At 35.4% G+C, this 22,499-nt stretch overlaps 2 protein-coding genes across 3 annotated transcripts in view; one reads left to right on the forward strand and one right to left on the reverse strand.

Moving 5' to 3' along the window:
* LOC128227478 (FMRFamide receptor-like) overlaps window positions 1–11,328 on the reverse strand; it is a 46,307-nt gene extending 34,979 nt beyond the window's left edge. The window contains exon 1 of one of the 2 annotated variants that reach the window (XM_052938056.1): window positions 10,978–11,328. The gene's annotated coding sequence lies outside the window, so the exon portion shown is untranslated. The remainder of the gene's footprint in view (window positions 1–10,977) is intronic. The other variant, XM_052938057.1, reaches the window with a different exon arrangement.
* The window catches only part of LOC128227477 (focadhesin-like), a 194,284-nt gene that overhangs the window by 50,478 nt on the left and 121,307 nt on the right, over window positions 1–22,499 (forward strand). Inside the window, exon 3 of the mRNA XM_052938054.1 lies at window positions 21,508–21,582. Coding sequence (XP_052794014.1) covers window positions 21,508–21,582 — 75 coding nt within the window. The remainder of the gene's footprint in view (window positions 1–21,507; window positions 21,583–22,499) is intronic.

Below are 22,499 nucleotides of genomic sequence, written 5' to 3' on the forward strand. Positions count from 1 at the left end.
ACACCAGCATCCATAACAGGTATTGCTGAACATGCTGATGACCCTAACACCAGCATCTACAACAGTATTGCTGAACATGCTGATGACCCTTACACCAGCATCTACAACAGTATTGCTGAACATGCTGACGACCCTTACACCAGCATTTACAACAGGTATTGCTGAACATGCTGACGACCCTTACACCAGCATCTACAACAGGTATTGCTGAACATGCTGAAGACCCTTACACCAGCATCTACAACAGCTATTGCTGAACATGCTGATGACCCTAACACCAGCATTTACAACAGCTATTGCTGAACATGCTGATGACCCTAACACCAGCATCTACAACAACTATTGCTGAACATGCTGAAGACCCTAACACCAGCATCTACAACAGGTATTGCTGAACATGCTGAAAACCCTTACACCAGCATCTACAACAGCTATTGCTGAACATGTTGACGACCCTTACATCAACATCTTCAGTTTACAGATACTTGGAAAAAGAACCAATTTAAAGCACAAGAAAAGAGCTGACTAATACCAATGATTAAACATTATTTCAATAAAACAGGCCATAAATGCAAAGTAAGATATGGAAGAGTGCATGGTTGAAAAATTAATCACGGCAAGATGAAAAACAGTTCTGTAAATGCTGAATAAAGAAAAACAGCTCATTTGTGATGATGTAAAATTAATGAATGTTCCTTCATGAAAGAGGCTATGTTCCCTCCTTCTATGGGTTGTTTCCAGGGATTCCAGCTGAGATCAGAGTGGCAGACATGTTTGAACTCCATTATTAGTTTGATTAGCCAATCTCATTTATATTTTACTTCAGGAACTTTCCATGACCACATGGTTGGTGCAGTTGGGGTAAATAGAGGCGTGAAAAAGTCAACATATAGTGTTGATGGCCTGGTTCTAATTACCTTGTTGCTTCAGTGTGATGGAGGAAGATTGTTATTGGCAGGATTCTAACATTACTGTGCAGCAACAATATTGCTTCATCTGTGGGAAGTGAAGTTTTGTTTTGGCAAGAAAAGTGGTTGCTACATAAATATCACATGGTACTGAATGGGCTCTGGTTGCAGATAAAAGTACCAATACTCATTACAAGGTGTTTTATTGTCTCATAAATACAATGATTTACAATAGGCATTAGGGTAACAAATATTTTAGTGCTGCAAAAAACATGACATGTGAAGGAAACATCAAAAGTCAAACTCTTGCTTAAGTGGCTGGCACTTAGATTTGAATGACAAAAAATATACTCCAATGAATGTTTTATTTAATGAGATAACAATTGACATACCATTGCAGAAATTCCAGAGCTATCTTTTGGCTGACTGTCAGATTTAGTGTTTAGGCTCCTCCACCAATGGGATGACAGTCAGATTTTCGTTTAAACATTTAGAAGAGCAGTCTGATAAGCATAATGCCATAAAGCTATGATTACAAAACTGCCAAATGTCCATTAAGTCACTGATTGGTTTTTTTAAGTGAGTTATTTAGAAGTGCATGCATGCGCACTTGCTAATACAAAGGCATTTGCTTGGAATTTTGCACTAAATGCTTAGAAAGCAAACATTTATTTTGGAACTTCTAAACAATTAGTGGGCTGTGCCTCCAAGCCTGCTGACTTAAGTTAAGCTTTTAGAAAACCATATATATACACTCTTTCTTTTACAGAAAAAGGGAAAACAATTATACATTTAAACACTGCTATTCCGAAGACCTATTTTCTGTAAATATCGCTATTTCGAAATTATTTTTTGATCCCAATTGTATTCCTTCTTTGTTTAACTATATTTTTAATCAATAATCTTAAATCGGTATTTTTAAATTAAGGTGTTGATTTGGTTGTTTACACCTATTTATCAATCCTTATTTTGAACTCGATCATCTCATAGTTTAATTTTCACACCATACTGCATAGCATTTGGACTTCAGCTTGAGATGATAACTAAGCGCAAATAGCGCTTGTTGAAGAATGACATTGAGCAATAAGTTTGAGAAAAAATATACACAAACAATAACAGAAATCAACAAAAACACGGAAATCAAATAGACGTTTTCTGTTGGTTTTAGAAATTTTAAATTAAAATGTATAATGTTGTCTTCATATTAAAAGTATTAAAGAAGTATAATGACAAATTCATTCAAAATAGCGATACTCTCGGATAGACATTGTTCACATTATGATGTTTAAATGTAGCATGTATGGTAAGGCATTTTGAAGCACCTGTATTAAATTGTTATGAAACAGTGGAATTTAACCTACAGTTCCATAAACAGTAGACACATTAAAATGAAATGATTGTGTTTGTATGTGGAACATACATTTAACTAGATCTGCTGTGTTATTTAAACACTATTTGTAATCTATGTAATAAATGGTACAATTTATATAATGCAATGATAATAATTTGATTTGTGTTTCTAGTCTAAATGTTAAAATCCCTAAAAAAAGATAATATGGAAGTGCTATTTGAATTATTTAATAAGACTTCTTTCTTAGATTGCATATCAATGAGGTGAATTTACATTTTAATACCCACAAACAGATTGATTTCAGTACATTGCAATAATGATGCAGGGCATATTGCATGGAATCATTTCTTTTATGCTTTGTCGGTTCATAATGGATACTTATTTGCTATATAAAAGTTCTAAATGTCTAAGATTGTAATTTGTTTTCAGCAGGTGGGCAACCAAAACATGAAATTATGTCTGTTAAGATTTTAAACTGCAATTCTTAAAATTTAAGCATGATATTTAATAAATTAATAATAGCTGATTATTGATCTCATTTGCTTGATATATATAGGTTACAATCAAAGGGTTTTAGCAAACTGTCAAAGAGAATTGTGAGTGGAAACGTACTTGTAGCTAGCTAGCTAGCTAGATTATATCATAATTTAAAGTATATACCCCTGGACTTGTTCAGATGCACTATTTAAGTAATAGTAAGAGCATATTCTGTAAAATCTTAACAATAACAAAGGGCTGAGCAAGCAAAGGGAACAAGTTTTTCTTAGTTGTTAAGATTTTAAGTAATATGTTTTTAATATCTTAGATAAAACCCTTTTCTCAACAGGTGACAGGGAACCAAATTGTGACGTCATATCCATTGAGATGTAAAACAACATGACTGAATGATTCAGCATGGTACTTTTTGCATACCAATAGGCTATTTCATTTGCTGAAACATATTTGAATGTTGAGGTGCAGTTGTCTTGTCATAGCTGGAATTGCAGATTCCCAGGAGGAATCGAGGACTATCCTGACACGGACAGGAAGAGCAATTTCGAGGAGGAATTGAGGACTGTCCTGACACAGACTGTAAGAGCAGTTTCCAGGAGGAATTGAGAAATGTTCTGACACAGGCTGGAAGAGCAGTTTCCAGGAGGAATCGAGGACTATCCTGACACAGACAGGAAGAGAAATTTCCAGGAGGAATTGAGGACTGTCCTGACACAGACTGTAAGAGCAGTTTCAGAAGGAATTGAGACCTGTCCTGACACAGGCTGGAAGAGCAGTTTCCAGGAGGAATTGAGGACTGTCCTGACACAGACTGGAAGAGCAGTTTCCAGGAGGAATTGAGAAATGTCCTGACACAGACTGGAAGATCAGTTTCCAGGAGGAATTGAGGACTGTCCTGACACAGACCAGAAGAGCAGTTTCCAGGAGGAATTGAGGACTGTCCTGACACAGAGAGGAAGAGCAATTTCCAGGAGAAATTTAGGACTGTCCTGACACGGACAGTAAGAGCAGTTTCAAGGAGGAATCGAGGACTGTCCTGACACAGACAGTAGGGCAATTTCAAGGAGGAATTGAAGACTGTCCTGACAGAGAGGAAGAGCTATTTACAGGAGGAATTAAGGACTGAGAACTGTCCTGACACAGCCAGGAAGACCGGCATCCAGGAGGAATTGAGGACTGTCCTGACACAGACTGGAAAAGAAGTTTCCAGTAGGAATTAAAAACTGTCCTGACACAAAATGGAAGAGCAGTTTCCAGGAGGAATTGATGACTGTCCTGACACAGACTGGAAGAGCAGTTTCCAGGAGGAATTTAGAATTTTCCTTACACAGACTGGAAGAGCAGTTTCCAGGAGGAATTGAGAACTGTCCTGACACAGATTTGAAGAGCAGTTTCCAAAACGAATTAATAAATGTCCTGACACAGATTTGAAGAGCAGTTTCCAAAACGAATTAATAAATGTCCTGACACAGACTAGATGAGCAGTTTCCAGGAGGAATTGAGGATTGTCCTGACAAAGACTGGAAGAGCAGTTTCCAGGAGGAATTGAGAACTTTCCTGACACAGACTGGAAGAGCAGTTTCCCGGAGGAATTGAGGACTGTCCTGACACAGACTTGAAGAGCAGTTTCCAGGAGGAATTGAGGACTGTCCTGACACAGACAGGAAGAGCAATTTCCAGGAGAAATTTAGGACTGTCCTGACACGGACAGTAAGAGCAGTTTCGAGGAAGAAGAGGACTGTCCTGAAACAGACAGGAAGAGCAATTTCCAGGAGAAATTTAGGACTGTCCTGACATGGACAGTAAGAGCAGTTTCCAGGAGGAATTGAGAACTGTCCTGACACAGATTTGAAGAGCAGTTTCCAAAACGAATAAATAAATGTCCTGACACAGACTAGATGAGCAGTTTCCAGGAGGAATTGAGAACTTTCCTGACACAGACTGGAAGAGCAGTTTCCAGGAGGAATTGAGAACTGTCCTGACACAGACTTGAAGAGCAGTTTCCAGGAGGAATTGAGGACTGTCCTGACACAGACAGGAAGAGCAATTTCCAGGAGAAATTTAGGACTGTCCTGACACGGACAGTAAGAGCAGTTTCCAGGAAGAAGAGGACTGTCCTGAAACAGACAGGAAGAGCAATTTCCAGGAGAAATTTAGGACTGTCCTGACACGGACATTAAGACAGTTTCCATGAGGAATCGATGACTGTCCTGACACAGACAGGAAGAGCAATTTCCAGGAGGAATAAAGGACTGTCCTGACACAGACTGGAAGAGTAGTTACCAGGAGGAATTGAGGACTGTCCTGACACAGACTGGAAAAGCAGTTTCCAGGAGGAATTGAGGACTGTCCACACACAGACCGAAAGACCAGTTTCCACGAGGAATTGAGGACTGTCCTGACACAGACTGGAAGAGCAGTTTCAAGGAGGAATTGACAACTGTCCTGACACAGACTGGAAGAGCAGTTTCCAGGAGGAATTGAGAACTTTTCTTTTACACACTGGAAGAGCAGTTTCCAGGAGGAATTGAGAACATTCCTTACACAGACAGGAAGAGCAGTTTCCAGGAGGAATTGAGACCTGTCCTGACACCGTCAGGAAGAGCAGTTTTCAAAACATATTAATGACTTTCCTGACAAAGACTGGAAGAGCAGTTTCCAGGAGGAATTGAGAACTGTCCTGACACATACTTGAAGAGCAGTTTCCAAAACAAATTAATGACTGTCCTGACACAGACTGGAAGAGCAGTTTCCAGGAGGAATTTAGGACTGTCCTGACACAGACTGGAATTGCAGATTTTCAGGAAGAATTGAGGACTTTCCTTAGGCAAATTCACAGGTTGAAATGAGGAAGACTTGAGGTCCATCCTGACACATAATGTAAAGCAGATTCAAAGGAGGCTACGATTACAGTCCTGACACAGACTGAAAGTGCGAATTCCCAGCCCTGGAGGAATGGAGGACAGGAATCAAGAAAAGAATTTAGGACTTTCCAAACACAGATTGAAAGTGCAGATTTTCATGAAGAATTGATGACTGTCCTGACACAGACTGAAAGAGCAGATTCCAGGAGGAATTGATAACTTTCCTGTAACAGACAGGAAGAGCAGATTTCCAGGTGAAATTGAGAACTTTCCTGACACAAACTACGAAGTTAAAATTTCCAGGAGGAATTTAAGACTGTCCTGACATTGACAGGAAGTGGAGATTTCCAGGGGGAATTGAGAACTGTCCTGACACAAAATGGAAGTGCAGCTTTCCAGTTGGAATTTAGGACTGTCCTGACACAGACTGGAATCCCAGATTTCCAGAAGGAACTGAGAATTGTCCTGACACAAACTGGAAAAGCAGATTTCCTGGAGGAATCAAAGACTGCCCTGACACAGACTGGGAGAGCAGTTTCCAGGAGGAATTGAGGACTGTTCTGACACCGACTGAAAGAGCACATTGACACAGACTGGAAATGCAGATTTCCAGAAGGAATCAAGGAATGTCCTGACACAGACTGGAAGTGCAGATTTCCTGGAGGAATTGAGAGTCCTGACACAGACTGTAAGTGCAGATTTCCAGGAGGAATTGAGGACAGTCCTGACACAGACAGGAAGAGCAGATTTCCAGGAGGAATCAAGGAAAGTCCTGATACAGATTGTAAGTGCAGATATCCAGGAGGAATTGAGGACAGTCCTGACACAAACTTAAAGAGCAGATTTCCAGGAAGAATCAAGGAATGTCCTGACACAGACTGGAAGTGCAGATTTCCAGAAGAAATTGAGAACTTTCCTGACACAAACTTGGAAGTGAAGATTTCCAGGAGGAATTTAAGACTGCATGTCCTGACATTGACAGGAAGTGGAGATTTCCAGGGGGAATTGAGAACTGTACTGACACAAAATGGAAGTGCAGCTTTCTAGGAGGAATTTAGGACTGTCCTGACCCAGACAGGAAGCCCAGATTTCCAGAAGGAATTGAGAATTGTTCTGACACAGACTGGAAGAGCAGATTTCCAGGAGGAATCAAGGAATATCCTGACAAAGACAGGAAGCCCAGATTTCCAAAAGGAATTGAGGAATGTCCTGACATGGACTGGAAGAGCTGATTTCCAGGAAGAATCAATGAATGTCCTGACACAAACTGGAAGAGCAGATTTCCAGGAGGAATCAAGGATAGTCCTGACACAAACTGGAAGTGCAGATTTCCAGGAAGAATCAAGGAATGTCATGACACAGACTGGAAGTGCAAATCCCCAAGAGGAATTGAGGATCGGCCAGCCCAATCTTCATTATATCCTCAATTGAATAATTTGTACCATAATTGCGTTAGCTGGAAATGGACCTTATCACTCATCCCTTGACAAGGAAATTGTTTCAAGTATTTTTCCTAAGATGCAGTTTCCAATATGTTTTAATCCAGACTTAACTGCTTTCTATTTGTTTTGTTCTTGAAAAATGTAGTTCAGTTAATGACATCTACAGAAAAAAAACAGGAAATCGCCAAATCATGCAACAGTACAGCCAATCATCACACGTAATGGCCCAATGTTTATTTGGATCTCCCGTTTCGTGATAAAACATTTGGAAGTCTTAATGAGCTTTAATGCACATTGCATGTAATAATCAAAGCATGGTGTTTTAGATGAACACGGTTATTGTCAATTTCTGGTTTTCATGAAGACTTTTGGTGCCTGTGCTCTTGGACCAATGCCTCTATTGTCTATACAGAAATTTGCAATATTCCATCACTAATAATTTGTAGATTGTTTCTATATCTGTTATATTAAGTTCAGTTATAAGCAAGACAAAATGAAATGTTTGGAAAATTCCATTTTAGGAATAATGAAGTTGAGAAATGAGATGGAAAACAATCTTATTAATTTTGTTGGAAATAATTGTATGTTCTTTGTTTTAGCCTGAAGAACAGCTCTGAACTAATTTGGTTTGGTCACAACATGTGTGTGTTCTTTTGGTACTCAAATGTATTCAATTTGTTTCAGTAATCATTTGAAAAAAAAATCAAAGCACAACCAATAACAGCTTAATATTTGATAAACTTCATAATGTTAAATTTAATGATAAAACAAAACTGATTGAAATTCAACAAATGATATTGTCAAAATAAAAAGTCAAAATATGTATGAACAAATTTGATTTAAAATGAACAACAATGTCATTGTGGTCTTTTTTTCAATTTTAAGCTAGTTTGTTGTTGTTTTTTGTTTCTTTTTCTTTTAAGAAAATAGTAAAAAACATTGTCTTAAGTCAAGTTGTTGTTGATTTGTTTTAGTGTCGGTTCTTTGTATTAACTGTTACTTCATTAAGATATTTGCATGGACATGGTCAAAATTATTACATTGGCATATATAAATAAATAAGTCAATTCACTTTGGTTCAAATATGTGATGACTTATTCCCCTTTACTTTAAGCTTAAATCATAGACTAAGGTTCCAAACCAAAAATAAAAGTAACAATTTAAAAAAGAAAAAGTAAAAAAAAAAAACAAATATTTTTTCTAATCCAAAAGGCCCTGTCGCTATTCCTGAAACGGTGAGAAAACCCCCACTGCATTGTTGTGGTAAATACCTATATCAAAGATATTGATATTTTGGTTGGAATGATAAAAAAAATCTGCTTTGGGTATCTTGGCGATACTGAATATCCATCATAACACAATGTTTGCAGGTCATCTGATTATAAGGTATGATAGCATTGTGATTTATTGTTTTTGCAGTCATATCCTGTTAAGCTTGATGCTGTAGTAGGATAAAAAAACAACAACTGTGGGATCTGTCAGGATTATCAGTGACCATGGGGATGAGAGATGTTGGATATATTTGGTGCATTTGAACTATTTTGTGTTATAAACTATGTATATATATATACCTTGGTGCATTTTCCACTGAAATGACATGTTCAGGTACTTACCATCATCTGTTTCTCAATAAGAGGAAACAAGGTTTAAAGCTGCACTCTCAAATATTGACAGTTTTGACATCTTTAATTATGCCCCCCTTCAAAGAAGAGGGTTATATTGTTTAATTTGCACATGTCAGTCAGTCGGTAGGTCGGTAGACCAAAGCTTGTCCAAGTGATAACTTGACAATTCCTGGACCTATTGTCATCAAACTTGACATGAAGGTTGGGGCTAACCAGTAGATGACCCCTATTGATTTTAGGGGTCATCGGGTCAATGGTCAAGGTCACAACGACCTTTAACAGGAAAAAGTCAAAGGTTGTCCGAGTGATAAATCAACAATGCCTGGACCTATGGATATCAAACATGAAGGCCTGACTTAAGTAGGTAACCCCTATTGATTTTAGAGATCATTGGGTCAAAGGTCAAGGTCACATTGACCTTTAATGCTAAAAGGTTGTCCGAGTGATAACTTGACAATACCTGCACCCAAGGGCCTCAAACTTGATGTGGAGGTTGGGCCTGACGAGTAGATGACCCCTTATGATTTTAAGAGTCAAAAGTCAAGCTCACAGTAAACTTGAACACAAACTCAACACAGTGGTCAATTCACTTCCAATATGAGTTTAATGCACAACCAAAAAAAAAACCAAACTGCCAAAATTTTACCTTTTTTTTTTAAGTCATTTGTTGACATATAAGTAATCATGCAGTAAGGAATACCCTTTTCAAATAATACCAAAGATAAAATTTTACTTTATTGGCATTTAATGACAAGCTTTATTGTAGATCAAATACCTTAAGCAATGCCCCTCCTAATTTCCAGATTTGAAAGTGTTACCTGTTGTAAAATCAGCATAATTGTTGTTGACTTCTCCTTATAGAAAAGTGTAATTTTGTGTCGGTTGATCTTAGTGAGGGGCTTTTATCATGCACTTTGTCATTTTGCCTAATAGCAGATGAATTGTTCATGTGTGGTAGAGAAACATTGAAATGAAATGCCTCTCTGAACTGCATTTCTATTCATGTGGAAGTATGCTTTAATGAAATTATTACAGACATTTCTACAAGTTTATTATCTGCTTTGTCATTTTGCCTGGAAAAATAATAGTTTTAAGAATTCCAGGTTATGAGTTAGGAAAAGTTTCAAAAAAACACATATCTGAAGTTCTTTGCTAATTGTTTAGACAGTAATTGTATGTTTGAATATTTGTGCCCAGATTATGTCACAGGACAAGATAGACTCTTTTACAATGCACCGTAGTTTGACAGTTAGTTGGATCATGACTAGTTTACATCACAGTGACACTCTCTGAGTCTTGGCTCATATAGTTATACCTTGTAGTATTACTGTATAAAAGAAGTTATAAATATGATATTACAATGTCCTGATCTTCATATAACATCTTGGAAATGCTTAAAAGCAGCATTCTTAATGCTTCCCAATATGTTTGATTATATATATATATATAATAAACAAATAAATAAGGCCAAACTTACAAAAGCTTTTGTTTTCCCTCCCACTCCCCAGGTTGATTTAGTTTAGGCCAGAGATAAATAGCTTTGTTTATATATACTTTTCCAAACAATATGGACATAATCCTATTAATTTCTTCCAAGCTTGTTAATTTGAAAAAAAATCACTTTTAGTCTTAAAATTATCTGGTTTGAGCCAATATTGCTTTGGTTTGTAGTAGGAGCTAGGAGAATAACTTAGTCCTAATATAAGTCCTAATAGGTTAAGCTATGCCTCTTAGTTTTCTTTCTACGGACTTTACTTCTGGATAGCCAATTATCAGTTGACAAAAAATATGTTTTAAGTATTGGGTCAAAATCCAGTAAATCTTGATTATGAAAATGAAATGTTAAATTATATTTTATTGACACTTTCAGATCAAGCACTTCGTTTCTAATATAGAGGTTATCAATGGGTTCAAATCATTTTGTGGAATTTTAATTATTTATTTTCTTACGTGTTTATTTTATTTTTTTCCACTTTTTACAGTAGTAATTTTGTTTCTAAAATCATTTATCAAATATAAAAAAAATAAATAATCAGATTTGGTGACTTACAATTTGTAGCTAGTACATAAAAAAAGTTATTCAGCAATAATAGATTTTAATGTTTTACTGTGTATTTTTTTGATTAAGCAGAACAAGAAATGTTATCAACTGTTACGTAATTTCTTATTTATGAAGAAGACAAACAGTTAACTAATCAGAACTTTTAAAATAAATATAAGCAGGGACAAGATCACAGAAAAATTGTAGGATCTTGGTATAAAAAGAAAAAAAAATAGAATAAAGTTGACACTTACCGGTAAATTACATCCTTTCACCCTGGAGCAATTCCCCCACTGTAATAATTATACTGATCCTGATCTTTCCAATTTAAATTACCATTCCCTTATCAAAGTCATTTATTTAACCAATTGGAGGTCTAAATTTTGTTAGTCACATAACCTGATAAGTCAAAGTGTAGCCACACTACGTAATCAGAGAAAATTTGAAAATAAATTTACATTGGCAAAAAAATAAATTATTGTCTTTGGAATCCTGTTCCAATATTATTATATATATCTCATACACATTTTCTTAAATTTCCATAATGACTTTGTATTAGAACTAAGTAACTATAATGAGGAAAGTGTTTCCAGCATGATCCCATTCATCAGCTGTTAACCACCAGTAGCAGCAAGCCAGGAGTCTATGGCCACCAGTAGCATGCCAGAGAGTCGATGGTTATTGGATGGTTATTGGTTGGTCCGGCTTTGATAGCCATTCTACTGTGTTTTGGAATTATTCAAGGAGGATGGAAGCGTGGATAATGGTATTGCTTATGCCCTTGGTCAATGGGCTCACATTATGTAGTCTTTCTGTGAAAATGAAAAACAAGAAATATCTTTTAAAAAGATAAACAGAAATCAATTTGTAAACAAGGTCAGGAAAAGTGTATGATATTTGAAGCAGTATGAATTTGTTTCATTTGAATATAATTATCAATAAGAACCTTTTTAACAAATTTCTTACTCAATAATATGGCAGGGATTATTATTAGCTAAACATGTGCGCAATTACTGAGGCAGGGTTTGTGACATATCTTTCATTTCAGTATATAATACCTTTTATACTTGAACTGCAAAATACTTGCAAGGAAGACATCAAGGCAATGGCAATAATCTGACTAATATCACAATGATAAAAGGCATTGAGGTTATGTTGTTTTTGTCTCTAGAGTGTCAAAAATACTATTTCAGGATCAACAACAGCTACTTTATATACTTTACGTTTGACTTTAGGAGTTTTGGGTTTAGCAGAAGTAAAGTTTCATTTCCCTCTTCTTCTTTGGCTTAAATGTAGACACTTTAATTATCCCCCGTCTTGCTTATTTTACATTTAAAATTGGTTTCTTCGCAACTCCTCTTACGTTTTTCATGTGATTTCTACCAAACTTTCACAGATTGATGATCATAAAGTGAAACAGGGCATATTGTCAGGCTTTCCCGATTTGACTATTTTTGAAAGAGTTATTGCCCTTTGCTTATTTTACATATAAAATTGGTTTCTTCGCAACTCCTCTTATGTTTTTCATGCGATTTCTACCAAACTTTCACAGATTGATGATCATAAAGTGAAACAGGGCATATTGTCAGGCTTTCCTGCTTTGACCATTTTTGAAAGAGTGATTGCCCTTTGCTTATTTTACATTTAAAATTGGTTTCTTCGCAACTCCTCTTACATGTTTCAGGCGATTTCTACCAAACTTTAACAGATTGATGATCATAAAGTGAAGCAGCGCATATTGTCGGGCTTTCCTGCTTTGACCATTTTTGAAAGAGTTATTGCCCTTTGCTTATTTTACATTTAAAATTTGTTTCTTGTAACTCTTACGTTTTTCATGCGATTTCTACCAAACTTTCACAGATTGATTATCATAAAGTGTAACAGCGCATATTGTCGGGCTTTCCCGATTCGACTATTTTTGAAAGAGTTATTGCCCTTTGCTTATTTTACATTTAAAATTGGTTTCTTTGTAACTGCTCTTACGTTTTTCATGCGATATCTACCAAACTTTCACAGATAAATGACTATATAGTGATGCAGCGCATATTGTCGGGCTTTCGCGATTCGGCCATTTTTGAAAGAGTTATTGCCCTTTTTTTACATTTAAAATTGGTTTCTTCGCAACTCCTCTTACGTTTTTCATGCGATTTCTACCAAACTTTCACAGATTGATGATCATAAAGTGAAGCAGCGCATATTGTCGGGCTTTTCTGATTTGACCATTTTTTAAAGAGTTATTGCCCTTTGCTTATTGTACATTTAAAATTGGTTTCTTCGCAACTCCTCTTACGTTTATGACTATAAAGTGATGCAGCGCATATTGTCAGGCTTTTGCAATTTGACCTTTTTTGAAAGAGTTATTGCCCTTTCTTAATTTTACAATTTCTTATGTTCCTGAGAAACTACCCTTACCATTGATTGGCTTTCGTTACAAAAAATGCCCCATGAGGCGGGGGATATAGCTGTCTGTGACCGCTCTTGTTTCATAATTGATTGGATTCTGGAGTCAATTTGATTTTTCCAGAGTTATATTTAGGGAAGGTCAATCGCAGGTAGTGCAGAATATACCCGGTAGTAAAAATCAGATACTGCTCTGTGATCATCATATATATATGTCCATTTGTTATCATCTTGGCTTTGTATTTTAAAAAATATATTGCTTTTTGTTGGGGACTTTTTTCTGAAAATGGGGAATTTGAGAGGCTATTTTGGAGAAGAAAACCAGTGTCCTGGTTAAATGGATATGTCACATAACTGGAAAATATGAGAGGCTGGCAAGGGGGTAATAGGTCTCTATAGAAGATGAATAACTGAAAACATATTATGTTTGAAAAATAATTTAATACTTTGCACTGAAATATTACATTTCATGTGATTTCACAAAATGTTTCTTACAAGGAAAGCAGTTATAAGAAGTATCCAGAAAATTACATTTCAAAACTTAATCTTATTAGTGCCTCATGTAGGCCTGTCGACTTAACTATAAACCAATCAAAAAGTTTCATTTCCTTTATTTCTTCAGCATTATGCATTAAATACAACATTTGATTGGTCTACAATCTGCAGAGTAATTTGTCTGCATAGTTAGGTCCAAACTGAGGGTTAACAGCTATGGCTGAAAATTAACATTGTTATTGAATTATTACATGACTGTGTGGACAAAAAAAATGATGCTAATGCTTGCCATCTTGCAGGTGAATTCAGTGAATTTGAAGAAATCAGTGGGTTTTACTCACATAATCATTTTATTCAAAGCAATGTTTAAAGAAGAAAAAGTTTATTAAAATGTCAGTAACACTGTAATGTGCATTTATATATAACGGGGTAACACTTATCTCCAAACCAATTTGAGCAGCACTCTTGAAACTCTTAAACCACTATTGTTCAGCATGTTAGGTTATTCACCTGACATATCCTGCAATTTGACAAGAGTTATGGTCTCTGTCATAGTGGAAATTTATGGCTCTCTAGTAGATCTTTCATTAACATTTATCTTAATCAAAAACAAGCATTCTTATGGCATAAATGTCAAAATTGGGGTGTCCACATAGTGACATATTTCTAATGGACTGTTGTCGTCCCCTTTCTATCCTATAAAGTAATGGCCTAAAAGGTGTTCACAGAGAAACAAGTGCTCCATCTTAAAAGCTCAAAGCAATTTGCTGTGTCTGTATATTTATGAGCAAGTTATCTGGACTTTCCAGCCTGAGAAGTCACCATCATCATGCAACGGACAAACTAATTTCTTGAGCAAAATTTGAAAAACCCATATCATAAATAAGCGGGACCATTTGCTATTACAAGTTTGAGAATAGAAATAAAATGGCTCAGTATGGTGTTGTTAAGGAGGGGGGGACTATGGAAACAAGGTCATCTGTTGAAATGGGTGAAAATCTAGGTGAAATTGTTCAGGGAATGGTAATTTGGGTGCTCATTATAGATAAAGAACAGTTTCTTAATTGGTTTGACAGGAAGACATAAATATTGTAATTGATGCTTTTTTCAGTTAGTTTGATGATTACAATTAAAGATTATCATTAAAGTAGCTAATGATAATCTGTTTTTAGTTATATGGTTCACTTCAGACATAACAGTAATGAAGTATGGCTTTTGTTCATAATGGAAATCAAATAAGCTCTCTTTGAAAAGAAACAGCCTGGTAATTATTTTGGCAGGTAGAGTGTTATTTTGAAGCAATCCACAATGTGCTTCAAATGATGGCAGAGCACTTTGTACCTGAGAAAACAGATTTTGAATATTAAAAACAATTTATCTTTTGAAGTTTATTTTTTTAAATAAAGTTCGTCTTATTGATTGACAGCTTTTCTAGAAGTTTATAATATTATATCAGTGAAGCGGATATATCAAGATTGTTTAAATAAATAAGTCAATATTTTTAAAAATAAACCATTTTTGGCTACAACATAATTGAAAGATGGTATACATGTTGATGGCATAAATGTTTGTCACTATTAATAATCGTTGTAATTTTTTTAATTTTTTTTTTGCCACAATTGGTTTTATTTCTAGTAATGTTTTGCCCGTTTGGTTTCATTTGAAGTTATATGTTTTGCCAGGTTTGGTTTTATTTGAAGTTATATGTTTGCCACAATTGGTTTTATTTGAAGTTATATGTTTTGCCACAGTTGGTTTCATTTGAATTTATATGTTTGCCACAATTGGTTCAATTAGTATTGATGTTTTTACCTCAATTGGTTTTATCTGTAGTTATGTTATTGCCACAATTGGGTTCATTTGAAGTTATATGTTTTGCCACAATTGGTTCAATTAGTATTGATGTTTTTACCTCAACTGGTTTTATCTGTAGTTATGTTTACCACAATTGGTTTTATTTGAAGTTGTATGTTTGCAACGATAGGTTCAACCGGGGTATTTATATTTTTGCAACAATTGGTTTCATTTGAAGTTATGTTTGCCCCAATTGGTGTTTGCCCCAATTGGTTTCAGTTGTAGTTATATTTTGCCACAACTGGTTTTATTCGTAGTTATGTGTTGCCACAATTGGTTATATTTGTGGTTTTATTTTTGACACAATTGGTTTTATTTGTATTTATGTTTTGCCACAATTGTTTTTATTTGTTACAACTAATGTTTTGCCACAATTGGTATCATTTGTTGTATACTTCTGCCACAAGTGGTTTCATTTGTAGTTATGTTTTGCCATTATTGGTTTTATTTGTTTTTGTATGTTTTGCCACAATTGGTTTTATTTGTTGTTATATATTTGCCACAAATGGTTTTATTTGTAGTTATGTTTTTGCCACAATTGGTTTTATTTGAAGTTAGGTTTTGACCAGAATTGGTTTTATTTGAAGTTATGTTTTGCCACAATTGGTTTTATTTGAAGTGATGTTTTTGCCACAATTGGTGTTATTTGAAGTTATGTTTTTGCCACAATTGGTTTCGTTCATAGTTTTTTGCCACAATTGGTTTTCTTTGTAGTTCTGTTTTACCACAATTGTTTTTTTTTGTAGTTCTGTTTTGCCACAATTTAGTTTTATTTGAAGTTATTTTTAACCACAATTGGTTGTATTTGTTGTTATACTTTTGTCACATTTGGTTTTATTTATAGTTATATGTTTGTCACAATTTATTTTATTGAAGTTGTGTTTTTGCTACAATTATAGTTTCATTTGTAGTTATATTTTTGCCACCAATAGTTTCATTTGTAGTTATAATTTTGCCACCAATTGTTTCATTTGTAGTTATGTTCTTGCCACAATTATTTATTTTAAGTTTTGTCTTTGTCGCAATAAGTTTCATTTATAGTTATGTTTTAGCCACAATTGGTTCTATTTAAAGTGATTTTTTTGCCACAATTTGGTTTCATTTGAAGTTATTTGTTTGCCACAATTGGTTTTATTTAAAGTTATATGTTTTGCCACAATTTGTTTTATTTGTTGTTATGTTCTTGTCACAATTGGTTTTATCTGTAGTAATGTTTTTGCCACAGTTGGTTTTATTTGAAGTTACATTTTGCCACAATTGGTTTCATTTGAAGTTATTTGTTTGCCACAATTGGTTTTATTTAAAGTTATATGTTTTGCCACAATTTGTTTTATTTGTTGTTATGTTCTTGTCACAATTGGTTTTATCTGTAGTAATGTTTTTGCCACAGTTGGTTTTATTTGAAATTACATTTTGCCACAATTGGTTTTATTTGAAGTTATTTGTTCTCCACAATTCGTTTTATTTGAAGTTATGTTTTGCCACAATAGGCTTCATTTGTAGTTATGTTTTGCCACAATTGGTTTTATTGAAAGTTATGTTTGTGCCATAATTGCATGGTTTTATTTATTGTTATGTTTTTGCCACAATTAGTTTCATTTGTAGATATGTTTTGCCACAATTGGTTTTTTTATTTGTTTTTTCCTTTTTGCCACAATAGGCTTGTCATTTGTAGTTATGTTTTTGCCACAATTGGTTTATTAGTTATTAATAGTTACATTTTTGCCACAATAAGTTTCATTTGTGGTTATGTTTTGCCACAATTGGTTTTATTGGTAGTTATGTTTTTGCCACAATTAGTTTCATTTGTAGTTATGCTTTGCCACAGTGAAATATAATTTTCATATAAAGCTTGCTATATTTATTATCCATTTTTAGCTATCAGATTCTTAACTCAAATACCCAATATAAGAGATAAGGAATAAAAGTGATATCTTATCAGTAATTGCAATTATTCTTTATTACCACCAGAGGTATTGGAAATCATGTAAATACAATAGGCAGATCGGTATTATCAGGCCAGGGCATCAGATAGAGGCTTCAGTCAGCTCATAGGGAGAAATATTCAAAGCAGAATGAATGTGATGTGGAGGAAAATTCTCAGTTCCTGGAAATGACCTGTAGCGGTCCCACTGGAGACTGGTGTGGAAATCTGGCATGGGGGAAGTGATTGAGGGTTGCTTGACAAGATGAACATATAAATACTTGGGCCTGGAATCAGTGTGCAGAAGGAGAAACCATTGCATATTTTCAATTTGCCCTTGTTTTATGTACAACAGTTTATTTTATTATGCCCCCTTTTGAAAAAAGTGGGGTATATTGTTTTGCACATGTCGGTCGGTCGGTCGGTCGGTCGGTCGGTCGGTCTGTCTGTCTGTCGGTCGGTCGGTCGGAATACCAAATGGTTTCCGATCAATAACTTGAGAACGCTTTGACCGAGGGACCTCATACTTGGTATGTGTATTGGTCATCACCAGCAGATGAACCCTATTGATTTTGAGGTCAGTGGGTCAAAGGTCAAGGTCAGTGTGACCTTTACATGAAAAACGGTTTCCGATCAATAACTTGAGAACGCTTTGACCCAGGAACCTCATACTTGGTAGGTGTATTGGTCATGACCAGCAGATGAACCCTATTGATTTTGAGGTCAGTGGGTCAAAGGTCAAGGTCAGTGTGACCTTAACATGAAAAACGGTTTCCGATCAATAACTTGAGAACGCTTTGACCCAGGGACCTCATACTAGGTAGGCTTATTGGTCATGACCAGCAGATGAACCCTATTGATTTTGAGGTCAGTGGGTCAAAGGTCAAGGTCAGTGTGACCTTTACATGAAAAACGGTTTCCGATCAATAACTTGAGAACGCTTTGACCCAGGAACCTCATACTTGGTAGGTGTATTGGTCATGACCAGCAGATGAACCCTATTGATTTTGAGGTCAAAGGTCAAGGTCAGTGTGACCTTAACATGAAAAACGGTTTCCGATCAATAACTTGAGAACGCTTTGACCCAGGGACCTCATACTAGGTAGGCTTATTGGTCATGACCAGCAGATGAACCCTATTGATTTTGAGGTCAGTGGGTCAAAGGTCAAGGTCAGTGTGACTGTAAGCTGAAAAAAGGTTTTCTGATTGTCCATATTTTATTTTCTTATATAGTAGACAGTAGAAATTTATATGTCACTAAATGCATGAGTTGAAGTATCAGTTTTCAGTGAACATCTAGTTTAATTATGCCCCCCTTCGAAGCAGAGGGGTTATATAATTGCTTTGCACATGTCGGTCGGTCTGTTGGAAGACCAAAGCTTGTCCGAGTGATAACTCAACAATTCCCGGACCTATGGTCATCAAACTTGACATGAAGATTAGGTATGACCAGTAGATGACCTGCCTCATATGCATCCAATGACAAATCAGCTGTCATTTCAGTCCATGCATATTTCATTCAATTGTCCAAATATTTCTGGCAACTTGGCGCTCAGGGGGCATAATGTTTGACAAACATCTCTTGTTTTTTACATATCTTTCTCTCATTGACATTGATTTGTCATTAGTAATATGAATACCAAACACAATTTGTTTAGATTGAAAACAAAACAAAACAAAGAAACACTTAATAATTTATGAAATTCAAGGCGTTTATTTTTTGTTCATTTATCTAGGGAAGCTGCATTTTTTTGTGTGTTAAATACATGAGGTGCAGCCTGATGTTGCATGGATGCTGATTCATCATTGTTATTGTTCAAGTTCAGTTCTCATCATCAATAATTGGCAACAGATAAAACTTGTAATTGAAGAATCTGCTAGAGTTGTATGGTATGCAGAGGGAAAACAAATGTTTTGACCAGAGGAAACAATTCCTGGATGTCCTTGAAATGCCATCAACTCATACAGACAGGAGAAGTATCATTAGATAATTATTTCTTTAGTCCCATATTTAGCTTGACTTATCGAAGAATAAGGAGAGCTATACTACCTAAGTTTGTGTATACCAAGTGATAAATTGTGTCATAAATGCTATGTTTGAAGGCAATATTTTGCTTCCAAAGGAGACTTTAGACAAAGATAACTACTATTTCGTAACCATCTTAAATGAAACATAACGCAATTTACAAGCTTACAATGCCCCGCCTTTGGTCTTTTACCAGAGTTTGATTGAAAGTATAGTTTCTATAACACTTCGACAAACTATTTTACAAAACTACTGCTTGATGGAGCACTATCAAAACATTATTTTGGAAAGAGGTCTGACAAAGTGTTTGAGGAAACTAATCACCTAATCAAACTCCAGTTATAAAAAGAAAGCAGGGCTCTTTAAGCAGCATAGGTTGTCCTCTGTTTAATTCAAAATGGTGAAGGAAAAAAGAAGTTATTTTTGTCTAAAGCCTTCATTCAAAGCAAAATGTTGCTTTTCAATGTAGCAATTTATGACATAATTTATCAAGTGGTATACACACACTGTACTATTCAGCCTAGCGTTGGTGTCAGCATTGGCATCAATTTGGTTAAGGTTTCCTTTAAGTCATTACACAGTTTGATGACTATATAGTGACGCAGCGCATATTGTCAGGTTTTTGCGATTCAATCATTTTTGAAAAAGTTATTGCCCTTTGTATATTTTACATTTAAAATTGGTTTCTTCGCAACTCCTCTTACGTTTTTAATGCAATTTCTACCAAACTTTCACAGATTGATGACTATATAGTGACGCAGCGCATATTGTCGGGCTTTTGCGATTTGACCATTTTTGAAAGAGTTATTGCCCTTTCTTAATTTTACGCATTTCTTATGTTCCTGAGAAACTACCCTTACCATTGATTGGCTTTCATTACAAAAAATGCCCCCATGAGGCGGGGGATATAGCTGTCTGTGACCGCTCTTGTTCTTGATTATGTAATAGATACAGATCAAGTTTTTCTTCAAAAGTGTCCTCTTACAGTCGTAAGAAGCTGTTTCGCTTAGGAGGAACACCGATTTTGTCCAACACGAAGCTGAGGATACAATTGGTGTTTGTCCTAGTGAAATGGTTTCTTACGTTGTAAGAGGACACTTTTGAAGAAAAAACGAGTAACTGTATCTGACTTATACAACGATAAGTGTATTGTATATATTGGTGAGGAAATAAATGCATTAATAAATAAATAAATACAGATTTATAAATAGAAATGTTTTTCCTAAAGATGAACATTGGATTATTATCATGGCCTTAAATTTCTCGTGCACGTTCTGCTTACAACCGTAAGAAGACACTTTTTTAATAGCTCTGCTGGGGGTACAGTCGTATAATTACAAATACTCTGACCAAAGTTAAAGAAAGTGGCCTTAATAAATGGAGAATAAATGAGAAAAATCATTTGTGCCATATGAAGAAGTCTCATCCCCCCACATTGACATTAATCCAGTTATTTACCTACACCTACATATCACAATGTTTGCTAGATTAGCACTTCAACAACATTTCATGGTGCTTAGTTGAATTGTCAGAGGCTAGATTTGGAGTTCCATTTCCGATGTGATAAGTCAATTTACACTAGGGAAAAAACATTGACACATTACAAATATGTTTATGGACAAAACTAGTCTGATCCATGTATCTTACCACTTTATTGTACAACATTATAACTCACAATATAATCCCAAACTGTAGTAACTATTTATATTTATTAAATTACATGATAGACGCCTACCAATACTTGACACTCAATTCTACAAAATCAGTTATGGACCTTTTTGCAAGACATTGTATTTCACTTGAATTAAATTATATTGGAGCCATTAGAAACAAAAAAAAATGTTGCAAACAAATGTTATTCAAACAGAATATATGTAAGTCCATTAACACCATAAATCTTTATTGTATTATTGCCGTAATAAATAAATGAAATATTATTTCGTTGAAGATTTAACACAGGCATATAGCAGAGGTCAACAAGCAATGGTAGCATTAATATGATCATCCTGAAGTTTCCAATGTTATTAACACAAGTCCAATATGGGTTAATAAGATAGTACTTTTGCATGCTTCTTTGTCTTTCAGGCTGTTGAGAAACTCTACGAGTCTGTAAGGAAGACAGCGAGTACTGAGAAGCCATTAGTCTCCTCCCTGCCAGAGGTTTGTGGTTAAGCCTATAAATGTTGCGCTCTCCATTTCTTGAAGTTTGGAAGTTTTAAGAGGCTGTAACGCCTATAAATGCACTATTATTTTGTTTTTAGCTTGTCTATTTTGCAAGGAAATAAACCTGAACCGTTGGCATAATTCTGTCAAGATATCAAAATAAAACTTGGCACTCACCTGACAGCAACAATATGCTGCATGATTTATAACAAGGCCCATAATTCTTTAATTATTGTCAAGTTATTCTGTTTTTGACGCATAACAACAGATGACAATCTGCAGGTCTTGTTAGCTCACATGAGAACAAAGCCCTCATCGTGAGCTATTGTGATAGGGTGATAGTCAGTCATCCATCGTTGTTCGTCTGATGTCAACATTTTCCTTAAAAAAATTCTTCTTAACCACTGGGACAATTTTAAGGTGGCACAGAGGTGACATCTGCAAGACTAAATTTACATTGTGGCCACAATTAAGTAACTTGAAGCCACAACTTATTAACTTGAGGCCACAACTTAGTAAATTGTGGCCACAACTAAGTAAGTTTAGGCCACAACTTAGTAAATTGTGACCACAACTTAGTAAATTGAGGCCACAACTTATAAACTTTTGACCACAACTTAGTAAATTGTGTCCATGACTTTGTTTAGCCAATCAAAGCAGCCATTTAATCTTTGCCGCTTTATGGTTGTCACACAATAAGCACCCCTGATACTAAAATGCTATTTGTACCCAGCAAAAGTGCATAATATGGACAAAGACAGGGAACATCTTATATCAGATTACTTTCAGGAAGGCCTTTCTTGTGCTAATATTGTAACTGTTTTGAAGAAAAGTCATATACTAGTAATTCAAATAATGTCCTTTGCACAGAGTACTGAGATTGTTGACAATAAGACAAAGAGAGTACAGTTCTT

This window comes from Mya arenaria, chromosome 3 (genome assembly GCF_026914265.1).
Source record: "Mya arenaria isolate MELC-2E11 chromosome 3, ASM2691426v1".
Classification (NCBI taxonomy): Eukaryota; Metazoa; Mollusca; class Bivalvia; order Myida; family Myidae; genus Mya; species Mya arenaria.